Source organism: Heteronotia binoei, chromosome 4, assembly GCF_032191835.1.
Source record: "Heteronotia binoei isolate CCM8104 ecotype False Entrance Well chromosome 4, APGP_CSIRO_Hbin_v1, whole genome shotgun sequence".
Lineage (NCBI taxonomy): Eukaryota > Metazoa > Chordata > Lepidosauria > Squamata > Gekkonidae > Heteronotia > Heteronotia binoei.
The window spans coordinates 117,518,216-117,537,331 of record NC_083226.1 but is presented as its reverse complement, the minus strand read 5'-3'; the positions used below and the strand labels follow the sequence as shown (position 1 = coordinate 117,537,331).

The 19,116-nt window shown below is 40.0% G+C and overlaps 2 protein-coding genes across 8 annotated transcripts in view; one reads left to right on the top strand and one right to left on the bottom strand.

Annotated features, from left to right (window-relative positions):
* Positions 1-1,910, top strand: part of CAST (calpastatin) — a 92,891-nt gene extending 90,981 nt beyond the window's left edge. For all 7 annotated transcript variants that reach the window (XM_060235658.1, XM_060235656.1, XM_060235659.1 and 4 more), the window contains one exon: positions 581-1,910. The gene's annotated coding sequence lies outside the window, so the exon portion shown is untranslated. The remainder of the gene's footprint in view (positions 1-580) is intronic.
* The window catches only part of ERAP1 (endoplasmic reticulum aminopeptidase 1), a 43,034-nt gene that overhangs the window by 575 nt on the left and 23,343 nt on the right, over positions 1-19,116 (bottom strand). The window contains exons 11-19 of the mRNA XM_060235655.1: positions 18,507-18,664; positions 17,258-17,337; positions 16,801-16,984; positions 15,056-15,212; positions 10,001-10,185; positions 8,869-9,030; positions 6,166-6,306; positions 5,841-5,922; positions 4,854-5,037 (exon numbers count right to left, since the gene is read on the bottom strand). Coding sequence (XP_060091638.1) covers positions 4,888-5,037; positions 5,841-5,922; positions 6,166-6,306; positions 8,869-9,030; positions 10,001-10,185; positions 15,056-15,212; positions 16,801-16,984; positions 17,258-17,337; positions 18,507-18,664 — 1,299 coding nt within the window. The 3' untranslated portion in view covers positions 4,854-4,887. The remainder of the gene's footprint in view (positions 1-4,853; positions 5,038-5,840; positions 5,923-6,165; positions 6,307-8,868; positions 9,031-10,000; positions 10,186-15,055; positions 15,213-16,800; positions 16,985-17,257; positions 17,338-18,506; positions 18,665-19,116) is intronic.

Genomic DNA, 19,116 nt, shown 5'->3' with positions numbered 1-19,116 from the left:
CAGATATACTTAAAAATTTAACTTTTAAATGAATCTTTGGCTCTTTGAAATGCCCCAGTGAGCATTTGGTGCACATGTCCATGATATATTAAGTTCAACAGCAGAAGCAAGTATTTGTGTGCACTTGCACACACTCACGTATGGAAATGGTTCACTTGTGAGGTGCTACATTGTAGATGGGGTGTCAAACATGCGGGCCAGATCCAGCCACTGCGGGCTTGAATCAGGTCTACCAGCAACTGCCTCTCTCTTGCTTCCTCCTCTGGGGCTGCTGCTTCCACCACATTGCAACTTGCTTTTGCCCAGCTCCCACTTCCTGTTTCATGCAGGAGAGAACCAAGCTAAGCCTCCCCTTCCCTCCATTGGCTGAGCCCTCCTCCTCTGGGAGGAAGGGATGGGGAGAGAAAGCAAAAGCAAGTGCTTGTGCAGGAGAAAGAGTACAAGGGGGTGTCTTACATACTCTTTATGTGCTTGCTTATTTTCAGTTTTTTGTTGAAGATTGTTCTAAAATGATACATTCTGTTTTATGAGATGGGGAAAGCCCTCATTTAATAGCATACTCCTTTTTGCTTCTCTGTAGGCATTCCATCACTAGTGCAAAAACTCTTCATTTTGATGGTGGATAGCTGCACGAACAACAAAAAGCTATTCTTCAGAAGCAAAGATTATTTCCTGGGTGGTTTTGGTATTTGTGGTATTTCGATATTTTGCCATGCCAGGCATACATTTTGCTATTTTCAAGGATAAACTAACTTTTTCTAGTCATTTTATTGTCTTTATGTTGTGATTTTTCTTCACCTGAGAGGGAAGGGGGATGCTTTATATTTGTAAGAAATGTATTTCCTATGAATTTAATAGCAATGCAAAAAGTCTGCAGTTTTGCACACAATCCACACGCAGTGCCTGTAAATCTCAGTAGAATCCACAATATCTGCGCTACAATTTTTTTAGTCTAATGAACACAGTAAACATGCTGGAATGAAGTTTGGATATTATCTGCCTATGGGTATTTCTTTGGGAGAGCAGTTAGTATAGAGTGAATGGTAAAAGCAAAAATTAAAAGTGGAAGCAAAGTAGAAGCTGTTCCTCATCCTCAGCTTCCAACTATATAATACTGAATATGAACAGCACCATTAGTATTTTAAGTTTAAATCTTGCATTTCTCTCTCCACTTTTGGTATCCTTTTGCTGCCTCTTCTAACAGCTTCCAGGGGGGAAAATCAACAGTGTATCAGAATTATCAAAGAAAAATAGTGGTACTTCAGAAGAGATGCAATTTTGCAGTATCCGTTTCATTCTGTGATTGATATAACTGCACGAGCCAATCCAGTGACAGAATATATCTAGTTCAACATGTTACACTGGTTCTCCTTCCTCCCATCTAAGGAATTCAGATGACCCAGCAGTTGTTTCCTGATGTGTATGTTCATAGCACAGCTGCTTGGGAGGTGTTTTGTGCATTCATTCTGGATGCAGTACTTGTTCAGATTTCTACCCCACAATGGTATTGTTTGCAGTAAGAGTGGCTATGACTCTAACAGCAGATTCTGACATGCGTTGCATGTTGAGTAGCAAATCTTCACATTGATTTGTAGAACAAAGTACTATTTCTTGTTGGTAAAATAGTCAAAGTCTGCCCCACTAGCTAGTTTACTAGATCACCATTGACAGATACAAAGGTCACAGGATCATCCATGCAAACCCTTTTGAACTGAATGGGTGTTCAGGCATGGCTCTTTTGTACCATACTGCCTGTTTATTTCTATGCAGAGATTCTCAGTAAACTGTTTCTTTCATCCTGAGGAATAACAGAATTCTGATTTGTCCTTGCCGATTTCTAATGCTCATACTATCTGTATTTTAAAGTCTGCACTGAGATTGTGTTACACTAATAAAGTTCTTAGAATGTATTACTTTGTATTTCTAATGAATATCTTGGATTTTTCAACTACATGTTAGTTCTGAATAATACTGTACTGGTGGCTTCAACATCTTATACAATTTTAGTCAAATCATTCCCATCTCCTTTGTTCCAGTCCAGCTACAAGCTATAAAGCCTTATCCAGAACCACTGAATGAACAGTTGTTGGTTTGAAGCCTGGATTTTGTGCACACATGCACAAAGTATATATGATGAACTAGAACAGGGGTGGCCAAACCATGGCTTGGAAGCCACATGCAGCTCTTTCATACATGATGATGATAATGATATTGGATTTATATCCCGCCCTCCACTCCGAAGAGTCTCAGAGCGGCTCACAATCTCCTTTACCTTCTTCCCCCACAACAGACACCCTGTGAGGTGGGTGGGGCTGGAGAGGGCTCTCACAGCAGCTGCCCTTTCAAGGACAACCTCTGCCAGAGCTATGGCTGACCCAAGGCCATCTCAGCAGGTGCAAGTGGAGGAGTGGGGAATCAAACCCGGTTCTCCCAGATAAGAGTCCGCACACTTAACCACTACACCAAACTGGCTCTACATATTGTGTGACTCCTGGAGGTTGAGGAGAACTCAATGCAAGCTTACTCTCAAGTAAGCATGCTTAGCATTGGGACCTCAGCTAGCCTCTGAGTGCTGACCCATAGGTAGGCAACTGTTTCTGCCGTATGTGAAGTGGGGAAGGAGGGGGAAAATAGGCAGGCTTGCAAGCTCTTTTTTCACCACCATCACCAGAGATCTAGAGTGGGGAAAGAGAGTGCAAGAGCCAAGAGAACCACTAGAAAGGTTTCCTCTTAGTTTCATAGCTGTTATAGGAGCTGTATTTACTAACCTTGGTGTCAAGGCAAAGAGAGATGCATAATGATGAAAAAGTGGTCAGTGATTTATATGGTACACATGTATTCTCTTCTCCCACTGGTGCCAGAAAATAACCTTTTCCTATGCTGGTCTTACAGGGATTGTTATTCCCAGCTTTTGTTTTTTAAAAAGTCTCCTAGCACAGTTATGTTGTAAAGTGCATATATATGTATTTCTCTGCAAAGAAAGTATTAAGAGTTTTAATAAAGATGTGTGTGTAATATTTTTCATGTCTTCTGGCTCTCAAACATCTGATATTTATTCTATGTGGCTCTTTCATTAAGCAAGTTTGGCCACGCCTGAACTAGAAGGAGCTTTGAAGTACTTATAATTGTAGAATTTCACAGTGCTTTGAGGAATATTTGTTACAGCTTTAAATATTCTGCAACTATGTTAAAAATCAAGGTTTATATATTGAATATGGGGAGGGGGGTATTGAAAAATTTAACAATGGAACTGAACATAGATGTTAATTTAGCAATCAAAACCAGATTAGTGTTTCCTTTTAAAATCAATTACAGTTAATCTACCTGTTGACTTAATTAAAAAACAAATATCACTGGAGAAAAATTCTTTTCAGGTTCTCTAATGAATTTATCTCCTTAGGTAAGAGGGAGAGAAAATTACTGGAGCTAATGAAGTCCTGTAGACAGAAAATTTGGGATTCAGTTTTGCCACCCTTAGGCTACCAGGCCATCTCTAGCCCTGGAAAGCATTCAATACCTCACAGCTTTGGATTTCTATCTGTAAAAAACAGGAGCAGTAGTAATCTACTGTACAGAGCTGCAGTGAAGTCAGTCATAATAACAAATGTAATGCACTCTGGTAAATAGTGGTAGTATAAAATGTTGGTTTTGGAAGTATGTGAGTGGTAATCATTATGGGAGCAATACAATCCTCCACTACCTCATAATTCAAAGACAGCTTGTAGTAAACTGACAATCCATGTATGACAACAGGCAGAATTATGGTGGGAGGAAGGAAGAGCTGAAATAAATTGACAAAGGAAATGGATGAGTTTGATCCTATGAACTGCAAGCAGAAGATCCCTGCAGATGCAGATTTTTCCAGCATCCCTCACCTGAAAAGCAATACCAAAGCATGGAGAGGTATGTGTGGCTCCACTGGGATATTCTAGGAAAAGGCTTGTGGTTCATAGAATCAAATACATTATAACATGTATTGCAGGAATCTGCTTCTGAATTATTCCTGAGTATCCCTTCATTTTGAATAAAATATTCTGTTACTTGTGAGCTTTGAATCATTTTCCTTCTGTTCAGGCCTAGCAGCTTTGATTATTTCTCCTTAATTAATTTTCTCACACAGAGGAGTTATTGAGCAGAAGAACAGCAGCAGACTTTTTTTTCTAAACTGAAAATATCAAGAAGGCATTCTGCAAATTACTTATGCCAATTATCCTCAAGCAGGTATGCTTGTTTGTATCTTGTGCTCATCTTCCAGAAAATGTCCATTTCAAAGCTATCATTAAATGTTTCTTATATTTACATTCCTGCAAAATTATTTCTATATACTGAATACTGATCAATCTCACCAGAGTTAGTTATTTATACTGTGCCTCTCTCTCCAGTGAGGACACAGAGCAGCTTACATTATTCTCTGTCCCTCCATTCTGTCAACAAAACCATCATGTGAGGTAGGTTCAGTGTGTGTGGGTGACTCATGATCACTCAAACAAGCTTCCATGGCAGAGTGGGGATCCAAACCTGGCTCTCCCAAAGCAGACTTTGACACTTAACCTCTACTCTATGCTGGCTCTAAAGTTTCATGCTAAGCCAACCATTACTGAAATTACAAGTCTTGGAATGACTTTCATGTTGGTATAAATAAACAAACAAATCTGGCAAATACTATAAATACATCATTACCAAATGCAGAGGGCATTGAGGCAGTTTTCTTGTTTCTAAAAAATAGCTCTCAGTTTAATTTTCTGTCACTGGGTAAGTGTCAGCATTTGCACTAATATATACAGCTGTCAGAATTCACATGAAGCTCACAGTAAGTGGTTGGTAGTGTGTTTCATTCTTGTTTGGGAACTTACCATAATTTTTTCAGAAATGGTGGTTCACGCAATTTCACACTTTGCTGTTAATCTGTAACCACTTCTGTATTTTTCCAAGGTTCTTATGCATCCACTTTATATTTTCTTCAATGGTTTCTATTGCTTGTTCAACAGAACGGAGCTCTGAGCTTTTTTTGTCAAGAGTGCTGAAGAAATCTTTTACCTGTTGAATTAAAATTACTCATTTTCAAGAACCCTATGGCTATGAGATTATAAACGTGAGGAAATAAATTATTGTACCACTTATTATTGTAGTGAGATTTTAAAGAGAAATGGGCTGTAGGAAACTACCCTAAACTTTTCAAATTACTTTGCTGTACTGGATTTCCTGGTCATGGAAGTGTTAAAAAATATATTTTGTGGCTGTTGCCCAAATTTTATATTAACTGCACACTATCTCCTACTGCTTCAGATTTAACAAACAAATTTTAAAGTTGTTTATTTTATTAAGCTGTAACAGAACATCATTTTGAAAGGTTGTGTTCTAAGAACCCTAAAGATAATATAACTTTCATTTTTAATGGGCTCTGCATAGATAGTCACAATGCCACCATATCTCAAATCAAATTCTACTGACTCCAATCTCCAGAAGTTTGGGTTTACTATAGGAGTTGAATTCACAAAGCTTGCTGACTTGTGTTGTTTGCATTGCTATTAGAGGACATAAAGTGTTGGTCAAAATTAATGATTTCTCAACATTATAACCTTGATCAAAGCAAGAAGAACCATGCTTCCTAATGTCTACAACTTTAAGATCATAAGCATCTGGTGTCTACTACCATTATATACAAATTTGTAACAGTACTTATTTCATATTTATTTAAAATTTTAAGCCACCATTCCCTCCCCATTTTATCGTTCCTAAAATGGCAAACAGTAATTTAAAGACAAAACAAAAAAGTATTATCTATGCTAAAACCCAATCCTGCATGATTTTATGCAGCAGACAGTGCAAGACATGTTTACCTCCTCAAGCTGTGCCTTTGTAGAATACTTATTTGTTACTCCAATAATCATGCTTGCAATGGAATGTGAACCAAGTTCAAACCTATAAGAACAATAGCAAATTGTAAACTTCTGATTCCATACAAACAAAAGCAGGTGATGAGATTTAAATTTGAGTCCAGTGAAACCACAGAGAACATTCAAGCCCACAGTCACCTTAGAAAACAACAAGATTTCCAAGGTATGAGCTTTAGAGAATCAAAGATCTTAAAGTCTCTAATGTGCTGCTGGAATTGAATCCAACTGCAGACCAACACGGCTATTCTCTGAAACTACAACCACCTACTTTTGTACAAGTTTTGGCCAGTTCTCCTTCAGGAACTTCCAAGCCAGTTGATAACCATCAGGATTTCTTCCAACAGCCACAACGATATGCGGAAGATCTTGAGTCTTTATAATGTCACCTTGCAACGCTTGTTCCATTATCCTAAAAAAGGAACCAAACAAAATTTGTATTACTTTTAACAATTGCTGGAAGAATCAAACATGATGAGGCACACACATTTCCGAACTTCATCCATTCCTAGCAAGTAGCCTTTCAAGTAATATAATCATCTGGGTTTTTGGCAATCGTGCCCTCTTCCTTCCCTCACACACAGGATTGTCTCTTTTTTGGTAAGCAGCTCCTATATTTTCTTCCTATCTCTTTGACTATGGCTGTCCCCCCCAGTCGCTTTAATATATTGATGCTGGCCCAGCTGAAGGAACTGAGGGAAGAGACAAAAGTTCAAAATAAAATGTTTTGTTTAACTTAGAGGATAAAAGGTCAGGTGGAATCAGGCAGAGGCTTAAATGGGGATCCTCTCTGATCCTCTTACTCCTTTTGCCTCCTGCTTAGTCCCCAGTCAGTGCTTAATTGTCTCTTCTTCAACTGTTAGTTCCCTTCTTCTTCCTGCACCTGGAAGACAACTTCTATGCTAAAACCCAATCCTGCATGATTTTATACAGCAACCTCTGGTGATTGACCTCTACTGCGGGCATGCAGGATATTCAGAGAGGTGGCTGAATAAAGCCTGCTCCTGTTCTTACAATTTGGTATTTCAAGGAGGTCTCCCATCCATGTACTAACCAGATTCGACCTTACAAGCTTCTGAGACTGGGCTTGCCTGGGCTATCCAGGTCAGGGCCCAACTGTCATTTCTTAACTGACTCCTCAGAATTCCATTTGAACCACCTGACACTCAAAGGTTCTCAGACTGTTAGGCATTAACCCTTGACAGGGCATTTCAAGAGGGCTTTTCTACTCAAGCAACAGAGTTGCACTGTATAGATTCACAAAATTACCCGGATAAATTATTAGGGACTATGGTCTATGTACTATTGTGTTTAGCTTGCTGAAACTAGGATCCTGCTATGTAATTTGCATATACATAGTATATGTATCATTTAATAAGTCAATACTTATGCATTGTTTTGTTCTGTTTTCAGATTTCTGATTGCTTCTACAACCCTAATCCTATTGTATTCATTTTTGAATGCTGATTATATTAACTCTGCAGTCTGCTTTGAGTCTAAGTGAGAAAGGCTAACAATAAATAATGTAAATAAAGTATCTGCCATGGGGAAAGGCTTCAATGCTCCTCATAGAGCAGGGACAGAAGACAGAAATGTGGCCGGCTGACATGAACACATGCTTGAGTTTAATGATGTAGATACAGTTTGACAATACAGCTTTCAATTGTAAAAAAACATTGCTACATTTTCAGACTTAGTGTTTGTTTGTTTGTCAAGTTCTATAGCCTATATGAAAGAGCCCACCACCAACAGTTAAGGTTAAATACTTCGTTCTTGGCCAGCTGAAACATCTTACTAAGTGTTTCCTTTTCCCTTCCTGTTTTAGGTTCTATAAAGCTTGGGCATGGATAAAAGCATGAGCCCTTGGGTGGAAAGCCAAGGAGTTCTTTTCCCTTGTCCCTTACCCTCCCTTTTGTAAGCTACTTGGGGGGCGGGAGGAGGAAGTGGGGTATAAAAAAATAAATGTTGCTTGTGTGAAACTGTTTGCCTGATTTCTCTTCCTGTTGTAGCCTATTGTAGGACATTTTGTTCACAGGACTCTCCTCAACCTCAGTTTTATGTGGTCTATAAGGTGCTGCTTGAGAAGAGGAAGATGTGTTTTCATGAGCACAAGCCATTGGGCTAAATTAAACTTAGGCAGTCTTTGGTCTATGGCTCAAAGGTAGAGCATCTGCTTGGCACATAGAAGGTCCCAGGTTCAATCCCTCGCATCTTCAGTTAAAGGATCTGGCAGTAGGTGATGTGAAAGACCTTGTGCTGAGATCCTGAAGAGCCATTACCAGTCTAAGTAGACAATACTGGCTTTGATGGGTCAAGGGTCTGATTCAGTATACTGCAGCTTCAGGTATGACCCATGGCCACCAGTGCCATTTTAGATAAGAATTTTGGCATTTAAAAATGCTAGTGAAACATCTGGACCAGGCAGTCTTATCCCCTTGCCACACCACCTTAAGTGCTGAAATGGCTACACTGAAAGCAAAGATGTGGGGGGAAAATCAAGGGCATAAGGGAGCTGACTGACGACCTGGAATTGAGAAAAATTTTATTTAAGGAAAAACAAAAACCAGTTGTTCAAATCTTTCTCTCTGCCTCCAGGCTGTTAAGACATGTAGAAAAAAGACAATGGACATAGCCAAGTCAGCGCCCCCTTGCCTCCCCCCCCCCCAAAAGCAGCCTTTGCTCACTTGTTTTTATACTTTTCCTAATAAAGATCTGATTTGCCCACCCCCAACACCAGGGGAACTGATACCATGTAAAACAATGCCTATGACTCTACATAATGGTCACAGAACCCAATGCATATGAATAAAAAGTGCAAGTGGTGCATGCATTGATCTTAAACAGTGACACAATCTCCCATTCCATTTTTTTTACTCCAGTCATTAAGCTGTTATGAAAACAGGGGGGGATACAGCTTTTAAGTTTAAAGCTCTTTCTTAACATGAACTTTAAACACCATGTGAAGAATACGCACCATTGAAGCTTTTCCTTATTGTGACTCAGGGAAAGAACCATTTCAATCTGGTTTTTTTCAGTGCTAAACGTTGGTAACTGGTATTTGCTAAAAAGGAAGTCCCAGCCTTCATCAGTCTGTGCTCCAACAGCATATACTGCTACTTTAATATCATTGGGCAAACTGTAAAAAAAAATGGATCACAAATTATTTTCTGACAGACATTCCACATCTTACTATGGACCTGACTTCAAGCTTTAACATTAAATTTGGTCATAATTGTAGTCCATATTAGGTCCTTGGTAACCTTGACACTGCTATGAAATACAGTAGCTAAAAGATTAGCATCCTCTATACAAGGGTGGCCTACAACTCCCATCAGTCCCAGTTGGGGCTGATGGGAATTGTAGGCAAAAAGCATCTGGAGAGCTACCGTTGGCCACCCCTGCTCTATGACACATCATCTGATTCTTGACAGAGCAAACAGCTCTTGAGGATGAATGGCCTCATCTCTGCCCCCTCCAGTTTTTGCATACATCCTGCCTGATGATGGTGGAACCCTGCCTTCTTTACCTGCCATGGGTTATGAGATGTCTGGGAGACAGGCAAGCATATGCATATTTAATAATAATAACATTTTATTTATATCCCGCCCTCCCCGCCGAAGCAGGCTCAGGGCAGCTAACAACATAATCAATCTGTACAATGAGTTATACAACAAATTTTAAAATCAGCATTCAACTTAAAACATTCCAATTTAAAATTAACAAATGGTATCTGTTGATCCTCTACACTATATCCAGTGACTTATGTATACATACACCTTTTGGGCATCAATACCCAGAAATGGCTACCTATAGCCACCCCCTACGAATAAATATTCGCTTACAGCAGTCTGTTGTGACCAGCTGGCTTCCCTCTTTCACATACATGGTGCAGGAATGGCAAGAATGAAGATTCTTGTGTCTCCCATACATTCCAGCTAATCATTACATGACTGCTTCCCTTCTCTTTTCTGCTGTTCCATGGGGAAGAAGTAAGATAACCCGTGGTAGACTCAACTCTGCTGCCCACAGCCTTGAACTTTACACTGCATTATTTGCCTTGACAGGGTCAAGGTGCCATACTTCTTATATTAAAACAAAACACATACTGTAGAGTTCCATCAGAATCCTTCCACTTCATAAAATACTCTGTTGCTCTGTCCACACATGGCTGGTATTTGCGCACACAAGCAAATACGAGAAGGGTACTGCGAAGGATTCGTTCAGCCATGGAACCCTCGTCAGTCCAAGATTGATTGTCAATTACGTTTTTAAAGAGATTTACTAAGTACCCCTAGAAAAATTTTATAAACAAAAAATTATTTAAATGAACTGTCAAAAATGAAGACAACAAATCATGTTACTTTTGTCATTTTAAATAAACCAAATAAATAAACTAAACATTTTAAATAAACTAAACCTATGTACCTTTGGGATTGCCTCTCCTGGTTTACCCCCCAGAAGAGTGTTATGCTCTACAGATTGAAATCTATTGGCGGTTCCTAGCCTGAGAGACATCCAGCAGTTCGACCAGAGCCAGTGTTCTTTCTACCCTGGCTCCAACCTGATGGAACTTTCTGCCTTAGAAATGCATGCCCTGCGAGGCTTGGTACAATTCCACAAGGCTTGCAATGCAGAGATGTTCCACCAGGTGTTCAGTTGAGGACAATGATGGCTCTGTCCTGGCACTCTCACCACTTCCTGTAAGATAGTGGCTTACTACTACTACTACAAGCTTTTATGCCATCTTCTGCTATACTACTGGCTTTTAATTTGTTTTTAAATGATGCTTTATGCCTTTTACTAATTTCTCACAAGAGCTTGTCCCAGGTGGAAAACCCTTTTGCCCCCAGTGCTTCTCTTTGTTTTCGCATAAGCTGCTGCAGAGCTAGGAGCTGGCATGCCACTCTCCCACAGCAAGCAGAAACCACTTGTAAGAGGATCATGGTTGCATTGGGAAAACGATGCTCCAACCTGCAGGTCCATGGCAGCTTGCGCAAAAACCGAGAGAAGCACCGGGAGCAAAAGGGCTCTCCACCTGGAAGAAGCCTAGTGTGAAATCGGTCTTTGGGTCGAAAAATAAAATCTTTGGGTTGAAATAGAGGGCCCAAAAGGAAATTTAACTATGGGAGTTTGTTATTGCCCACCAAATCAAAAGATAGAGGATGATTATAATATGATGGAAGGCTTAAAGATAGTGGCTAAGCATAAAAACTGTGTCGTAATAGGTGATTTTAACTACCCACAGATTGATTGGGTCAATGTGTTCAGGTCGAGAGAAAGAGGTTGAGTTTCTAGTTGCTCTCAATGATTGTGCCATGGAGCAGATGGTAACAGAACCTATCAGGGGTGGGGCGATCCTGGATTTGGTCCTAAGTAATGCCCAAGACCTGCTGAGAGATGTAAAAGTGATCGCACCGCTTGGGAGCAGTGATCATAACGTTATTGATTTCACCATTTGTATAGAGTTGCCCCAAAAGACCAACATAACCACGTTTAACTTTAAAAGGGGTAAATTCTCTGAGATGAGGAGGCATGTGAAGAGGAAACTGAAAGGAAAGATAAATACAGTCAAAACCCCTGGGGAAGCTTGGAGGCTATTTAAAACTACAATCCTAGAAGCTCAGATAAAATTTATACCACAAGTAAGGAAAGGCACAAACAGGTATAAGAAAAGGCCTGCATGGTTAACAAACAAAGTAATGGAAGCTGTAAAAGGTAAGAAGGACTCCTTTAAGCGGTGGAAAGCTAGTCCAAATGAGATTAATAAAAGGGAACATAGGCTGTGGCAAATCAAATGTAAGACTGTGATCAGGCAGGCAAAAAGGGACTATGAGGAGCACATTGTAAAAAACATAAAGACCAACAATAAAAATTTCTTCAACTATATTAGAAACAGGAAACCAGCCAGGGAGGCAGTGGGGCCCTTGGATGATCACAGGATAAAAGGATTACTGAAGGAGGAAAGGGAAATGGCTGATAAGCTGAATGCATTTTTTGCCTCAGTCTTCACTGTGGAATATGAGAAGTGTTTGCCCATTCCAGAACCACTTATTTTGGAAGAGGTGTTGAAAGACCTGAGTCAGATTGAGGTGACAAGAGAGGAGGTCCTACAACTGATAGACAAATTAAAAACTAATAAGTCACCAGGTCCGGATGGCATACATCCAAGAGTTCTGAAAGAACTCAAAGTTGAACTTGTGGATCTTCTGACAAAAATATGTAATCTTTCATTGAAATCTTCCTCTGTTCCTGAGGACAGGAAGGTAGCAAATGTCACCCCATCTTTAAAAAGGGTTCCAGAGGAGATCTAGGAAATTACAGGCCAGTCAGTCTGACTTCAATACCGGGAAAGTTGGTAGAAACCATTATCAAGGACAGAATGAGTAGGCACATTGGTGAACACAAGTTATTGAGGAAGACTCAGCATGGGTTCTGTAAGGGAAGATCTTGCCGCACTAACCTGTTACATTTCTTTGAGGGGGTGAACAAACATGTGGACAAAGGAGACCCAATAGATGTTATTTACCTTGACTTCCAGAAAGCTTTTAATAAAGTTCCTCATCAAAGGCTCCTAAGTAAGCTTGAGAATCATGGAGTAAAAGGACAGGTCCTCTTGTGGATCAAAAACTGGCTAATTAATAGGAAGCAGAGAGTGAGTAAAAATGGGCAGTCTTTGCAGTGGAGGACGGTAAGCAGTGGGGCGCCGCAGGGCTCAGTACTGGGTCCCATGCTCTTTAACTTGTTCATAAATGATTTGGAGTTGGGAGTAAACACTGAAGTGGCCAAGTTTGCAGATGACGCTAAATTGTTCAGGGTGGTGAGAACCAGAGAGGATTGTGAGGCACTCCAAAGGGATCTGTTGAGGCTGGGTGAGTGGGTGTCAACATGGCAGATGAGGTTCAATGTGGCCAAATGCAAAGTAATGCACATTGGGGCCAAAAATCCCAGCTACAAATACAAGTTGATGGGGTGTGAACTGGCAGTGACTGACCATGAGAGAGATCTTGGGGTTGTGGTAGATCTCACTGAAAATGTCAAGACAGTGTGCGATTGCAATAAAAAAGGCCAATGCCATGCTGGGAATTATTAGGAAGGGAATTGAAAACAAATCAGCCAGTATCATAATGCCCCTGTATAAATCGATGGTGCGATCTCATTTGAAATACTGTGTACAATTCTGGTCACCACACCTCAAAAAGGATATTATAGCATTGGAAAAAGTCCAGAAAAGGGCAACTAGAGTGATTAAAGGTTTGGAACACTTTCCCTATGAAGAAAGGTTAAAACGCTTGGGGCTCTTTAGCTTGGAGAAATGTCAACTGCGGGGCGACCTGATAAAGGTTTACAAGATTATGCATGGGATGGAGAAAGTAGAGAAAGAAGTACTTTTCTCCCTTTCTCACAATACAAGATCTTGTGGGCATTTGATGAAATTGCTGAGCAGTCGGGTTACAATGGATAAAAGGAAGTACTTCTTCACTGAAAGGGTGATTAACATGTGGAATTCACTGCCACAGGAGGTGGTGGCAGCTACAAGCATAGCCAGCTTCAAGACGGGGTTAGATAAAAATATGGAGCAGAGGTCCATCAGTGCCTACTAGCCACAGTGTGTGTGTGTGTGTGTATATATATATAATTTTTTTGGTCACTATGTGACACAGAGTGTTGGACTGGATGGGCCATTGGCCTGATCCAACATGGCTTCTCTTATGTTTTTATGTCTATGTTGAACACAGCTCTGAGCCCAGCTTGCCAGGGGAGGGCAGTTAAAAGCTAAACAAATAAATAAATAAAGCATAAATAAACAACACTCTGCTTAGCTAAGTTCATGACAAGAAGAATGAACTATCATTCAAGCTACAGGTGTTTTAATATTCAGACTGAAGCACAATGGGAAGTTAATTAACAGTTGAACCCTAAGTAGTTGCAGCTTTTTATTAAAGTCAATGAGTTAAGAAGAGTATAACTCTGCATAGGATTGTACTACTAAAGCAGGCATCTTCTTTAACCACTAGAAGTGGGTTTATTCAGTCAGACCAGATGTAACAACTTTCATGCAACTCCATGCAGGCACCAATCTTGCAAAGGCTTGTTTATGTGGCTATTTTCAGTTTAAAGCCTAAGAGGGTCCATGGCTCAGTGGCAGAGAACTTCCTTTGCCTCAGAAGATTCCAGGTTCAGCCTCCAGCATCTACAGCTGAAAAGACCAGGTAGTAGGCTGATGTGAAAGACCTCTCTCTACCAGAGATACTGAAGAGCTACTGACAGTCACAGTAGACAATAATGTTCTTGATAGCTCCATGTGTTCAAGTATTTGATAAGTGAAAATATTCTTACTGGTGGGTTTTTTAGAGCATTTTATGTGTTTTTAAACCAGTGACTTGTGTTTTTGTAAGTCACCTTGAGAGCTTTTATTGGCAAAACTGTGCAGGATATACATTTAAAAACAACTAATATCAGAATCCAAGCAGCTACAGCATTCCAGCTTTCCTGATCCCCTCTCTCATGAGGAGAAGAAATCTGTAGTGTAATAACAGGAGGTCTGAGTACAAGAACAATCTTTGTACTCTCCAAAGACAGAATTAAAAGCTAAATTTATTTCTGTGATCATTTTTTCCAAAGGTTGGTTTTGGAGAGAGAGAACCCTACAAGGACCTTTTAGAATCTGTCCTCCTCTACTGTTTCCCCTGTGTAAAATACAAACTGTGCTGCAGCTGGAAGCTTTGATATAGAAAGGTGGTAAAGTAGGAGTAAATGTAAGTATATAGAATATTCTGTTGTGTTATTGTTGTGCGTTATGGAAATGGTTGCATCAGCTGTGTAAAACTTGGCAGCAGAAACAAACTATTCAGTATAATATGATTACATTTGATTATAAATTCCTCATACTTGTCCATTGCATTCCTGGTCAACCTAATTAAGATTTGAAACCATACTCAGGTCAACAATACATTTCTTCTCTGTGCCCCCTTAACGACAGCACACAAAATGGCTCCATAAGAGCAACTCCTTGTTCTGCTTCATACTGAAGACAAGGTAAAAGGGTGAGTTGTTTTCAGTCTACATTCTGACTGAGCTGCATTTTACTGGTTTACTGCCCATAACTTAAATATGTAAACAGTCTGCAATACTATAATTTATTCAATCCTATTGTGTTTTACCTTTAATTGATCTCCTGTATCACTCATGTCCCTTTTCTCCAGCAGCTTGTATATAGGAACCAGCTCACTCAATCCTTGAGATACAGGTTTAACTTTAGATTCATGTTTTAGGTATAAAGTTAAATCAAGAGCTTTGGTAATGCACAGCTTTTCAGCACTGAAGAAAATAGAAAATGCTGTGTTACTCCCTAAACAAGTTTTTTTTTTTAACTGACTGCATTTTTACTGTATACAGGATTAGGTAATGTACACACACACACATCAGGAAAATATTTTTCTTTTCAATAGCTAAATCTGTTTTCATAGCCTTTACCAATGCTCCCTCTAAACTCAGTTTTCATACTAGTAGCCTTTACCTCTTTGTCTTGTTTCTCACCTTCAGCCCAGAGCTCACTTGTTTCTCATTTGTGGCCTCACTTTATTTGCATGTTTATCACATGTTTAATTAACACAGCTTTGGGCTCTGTCTTCAGTTCTCATATCTTGACACTGAAACAGTACTGTGCTGTCTGGCTTCTACCTTGTCCGAGTCTTTCCTTTCCAGATAACACTAGTATCCTGCCTTTGGTGAGATTCTGACAAACCTCAACTACTGACTGCTGCAAGAACAAAGAATACATTTGCTTTGGAAGGGATGCAAATAAATCCTACTGATTTTGTTTAGGACCATGTGTATTGGAGAGCCAATGTGGTATGGTGCTCAGAGTGTGAGGCTAGTAACTTGGAAGACCCAGTTTCAAATCCCTGCTTCACCATGGAAGCTTGTTGGGTGACCTTGGGCCAGTCACAGTCTCTAAATCTAACCTACCTCACAGGGCTGTTGTGAGCAGGGCTTTTTGTGGGAAAGCCCAGCAGGAACTCATTTGCATATCAGACCACATCCCCTGATGTCACCATTATTTCATGTGGGACGTTTTGTAGAAAAAGCCCAGCAGGAACTCATTTGAATATTATGGCACAGCCCCTGATGCCAAGCCAGCCAGAACTGCATTCCTGTGCATTCCTGCTAAAAAATAGCCCTGGTTGTGGGGATAAAATGGAGGAGAGAATGAGGTAAGCTGCTTTGAATCCCCACTGAGGAGAAAACCAAGGTATAAATTAATTAGATAAATAATAAATAAGATTGGGTAGCAAGTTTGTTAATGTTATAAAAACATGGAAGGGGTGATAATTTTCTATCCACTGTGGCTCAAGGGAAAATATCACATCAACAGATGAACCATTTGTTGATATCACTTTAAGCAAATGCTTTTCATTTGCAAACTAGGATATGAGGCCAACCAATAAAACTTTTGCAGTTGCTGTGGTAAAAAAAAATCACAATACTCATTTCTTGAAGAAAGAAGTCCTTTGTCTAATGAAAATGTGCTCAAGTGCTGTGCTAGCAAAAAGTGAACAATTACCTGCAAAGGGCTGGCCTAAGACATTAGTAGGAGTACAAGTGTCAAACAGCAAAGTCTAGTGGAGCTCGTATCATTTCTACATAGAATAAGAATCCTGAATTAATCCTGAAATGTACCAAGATTCCAGATACTCTTCCCTGTCATTTGTATTATCACTAGTCTCCCTCTGTTCTCTTGGGAATAACCTGAATACTTGAATGAATCTGGATTTCTATTACTACATATGATACAAACCTCTCTGTTTGTCACTGACACTGTGTCATTCTTCCATCAGCTGTGCAGAACATCAATAACCCCCTTTATCAATGTATCATATGCACACTCTGAGTCCTATTCCCTTACCTCACCAGCTGGAATACACTGTTGATAAGGCTGGCTCTGTCACTGCTGCTAATTGCATTATGGTTTGCTTTTAAAAGGCGGATCAGTGCATCCCAACCATCATCTCCATAGTGTACAATATAATAACCATTCATTCCCACATTGAATTTTATCCATTCCACTTCTTCTGGTAGGATGAGGCTGTCTGTAACCAAAATAGAATTACAACTTTATGTTTCTCTGCCAAGCACAATCTGACTAAGTTATTTACACTCATCAGATAATGATTGAAAAAAATAACTGAGCTGCAATAAACACTGACTTTAATTGCTTTGTGGATAAAGCTTGTATTTGTGTTTCAGTATTTGAAGAGAGAGATCCCACAGTTTTTACTCAACTCTGAACCTGGTATCTCTTCTTCTTCTTTTAGTAATAGAACCGTTAGTATGTTCTTTCACTTGAATGAAGTCAAACATACCTGTTTTTGTTCTCAGCAAAAACCTTTGAATGATGTCCGATTTACTGGTAATGTACGTTAGTGGAATGTCCCACAGGTACCTACAATCAGTAAGAAATTGTGATTCTTAGCAATGTATTAAAAACTTGCTACCAATACACAATGTAAATACAGCAATATCAGAGGAGAAAGTAGAGTGGTATTAGCAGGAGAGGTATGCAGGGGTGAAAAAAAGTTTTTCTTGAATGTAAGGAGGAAGTAAGGTATGTTTGATATGGAAACAAGCTTGCATCTCAAAAGACAGTTACATGATTGGTTGAAGCACCCTGGCTCATTTTCAGACTATGCATTTGTCTTTGTCATACGTTACTCATTTTAGAGTGTTCATTCACACAAAATGTAATGTATGAATCAAATATAAGGTTGGTATGAGAGGGAATAAGGTTTGTCTCACATTCTCTGTATAATTGAAACAAATATCCAATATAAGACTTTTAAAAAATACTGAACTTGTTAATAATACACAATAACTGAACTTGCTAATAATACACAATAACATTGTTATAGACCAGAGTTTCTCTAGAGCAGAGGTGTCGAACTCATTTGTTATGAGGGCTGGATATGACATAAATGACTTGTTTTTTTGGGCCGAACCATGTTGGGCCAGGCCATGTGTGTACCGATTTAAGATTAGGTAGCAGAGATATAGATTTTATCAGGGGCCATTTTGTAGAAAAATAGGTGGTGGAGCTCATCCAGAGATTGTTATGCAGCTGCACATACTATTCAATGGACAAGGAGGTGGACTTCTCAGAAGGAGGAGGTGGAACTCAGAAAGGTTCAGGAGCTGTGCTCCTGTGAGCTCCCACTGAATCTGAGGCCTAGATTTTATAAAGAACACAGACAAACACAAATATTTTTTAAAAAAAATTAAAACATGCTTAAAACGTTTGCACTCATTGGTCTTAAAGATTATTTCTTTGGCTCAGTAGCTCTGCTGTGCAATTGAGAGAGCCTTGCAAAGCAAGCTCTCCTCCCCCCACCAATGAAGGAGCCTCAGCCAATGGAGAAAACAGAGGTTTTGCTCTGTAGCTCCTGCACAATTGTCAAGCCTTGCAAAGCAAGCTGTTATGTAGAAGGAAGCAAGATATAGGGAGAAGGAAGCAGATGACAGCCAGTTGCTTGGGGGCCTGATAGGAGCCCTCTGGGGGCACTGCATGTTCGACACCCCTGCTCTAGAGTCTAATAAAAGTTGCTCCTTTGCCATTACCCTGTTGGTGGAGAAAGGTGGGAGCCCATCATATAATGTTCTTGCTGGAGATGAATGTTTTTCCCTCTCACTGTCACAGTTACTAATGGAAATCCTTTCTGCAGTGTCCAAGTGTTCATCATTGTCTTTACATCATGGAGTGCACTCTTGGTCCAGTGCTATAAATCGGGGGGGATTACAAAGAGAATTGAATATACACAGTCTGTGATCACACACACTAAATTATACATGTTGGGCCAGACCAAATGTGTACTGATTTAAGATTAGGTAGCAGAGATATAGATATAGGAGGGACGGTGGCTCAGTGGTAGAGCATCTGCTTGGTAAGCAGAAGGTCACAGGTTCAATCCCCGGCATCTCCAAAAAAGGGTCCAGGCAAAGAGGTGTGAAAAACCTCAGCTTGAGACCCTGGAGAACCGCTGCCAGTCGGAGTAGACAATACTGACTTTGATGGACCAAGGGTCTGATTCAGTATAAGGTAGCTTCATATGTTCAACCTCAGAAGGATGGAAGGCTGAGTCAACCTTGAGTTGGCTACCTGAACCCAGCTTCTGCCAGGATCGAACTCAGGTCGTGAACAGAGAGTTCGGACTGCAGTACTGCAGCTTTA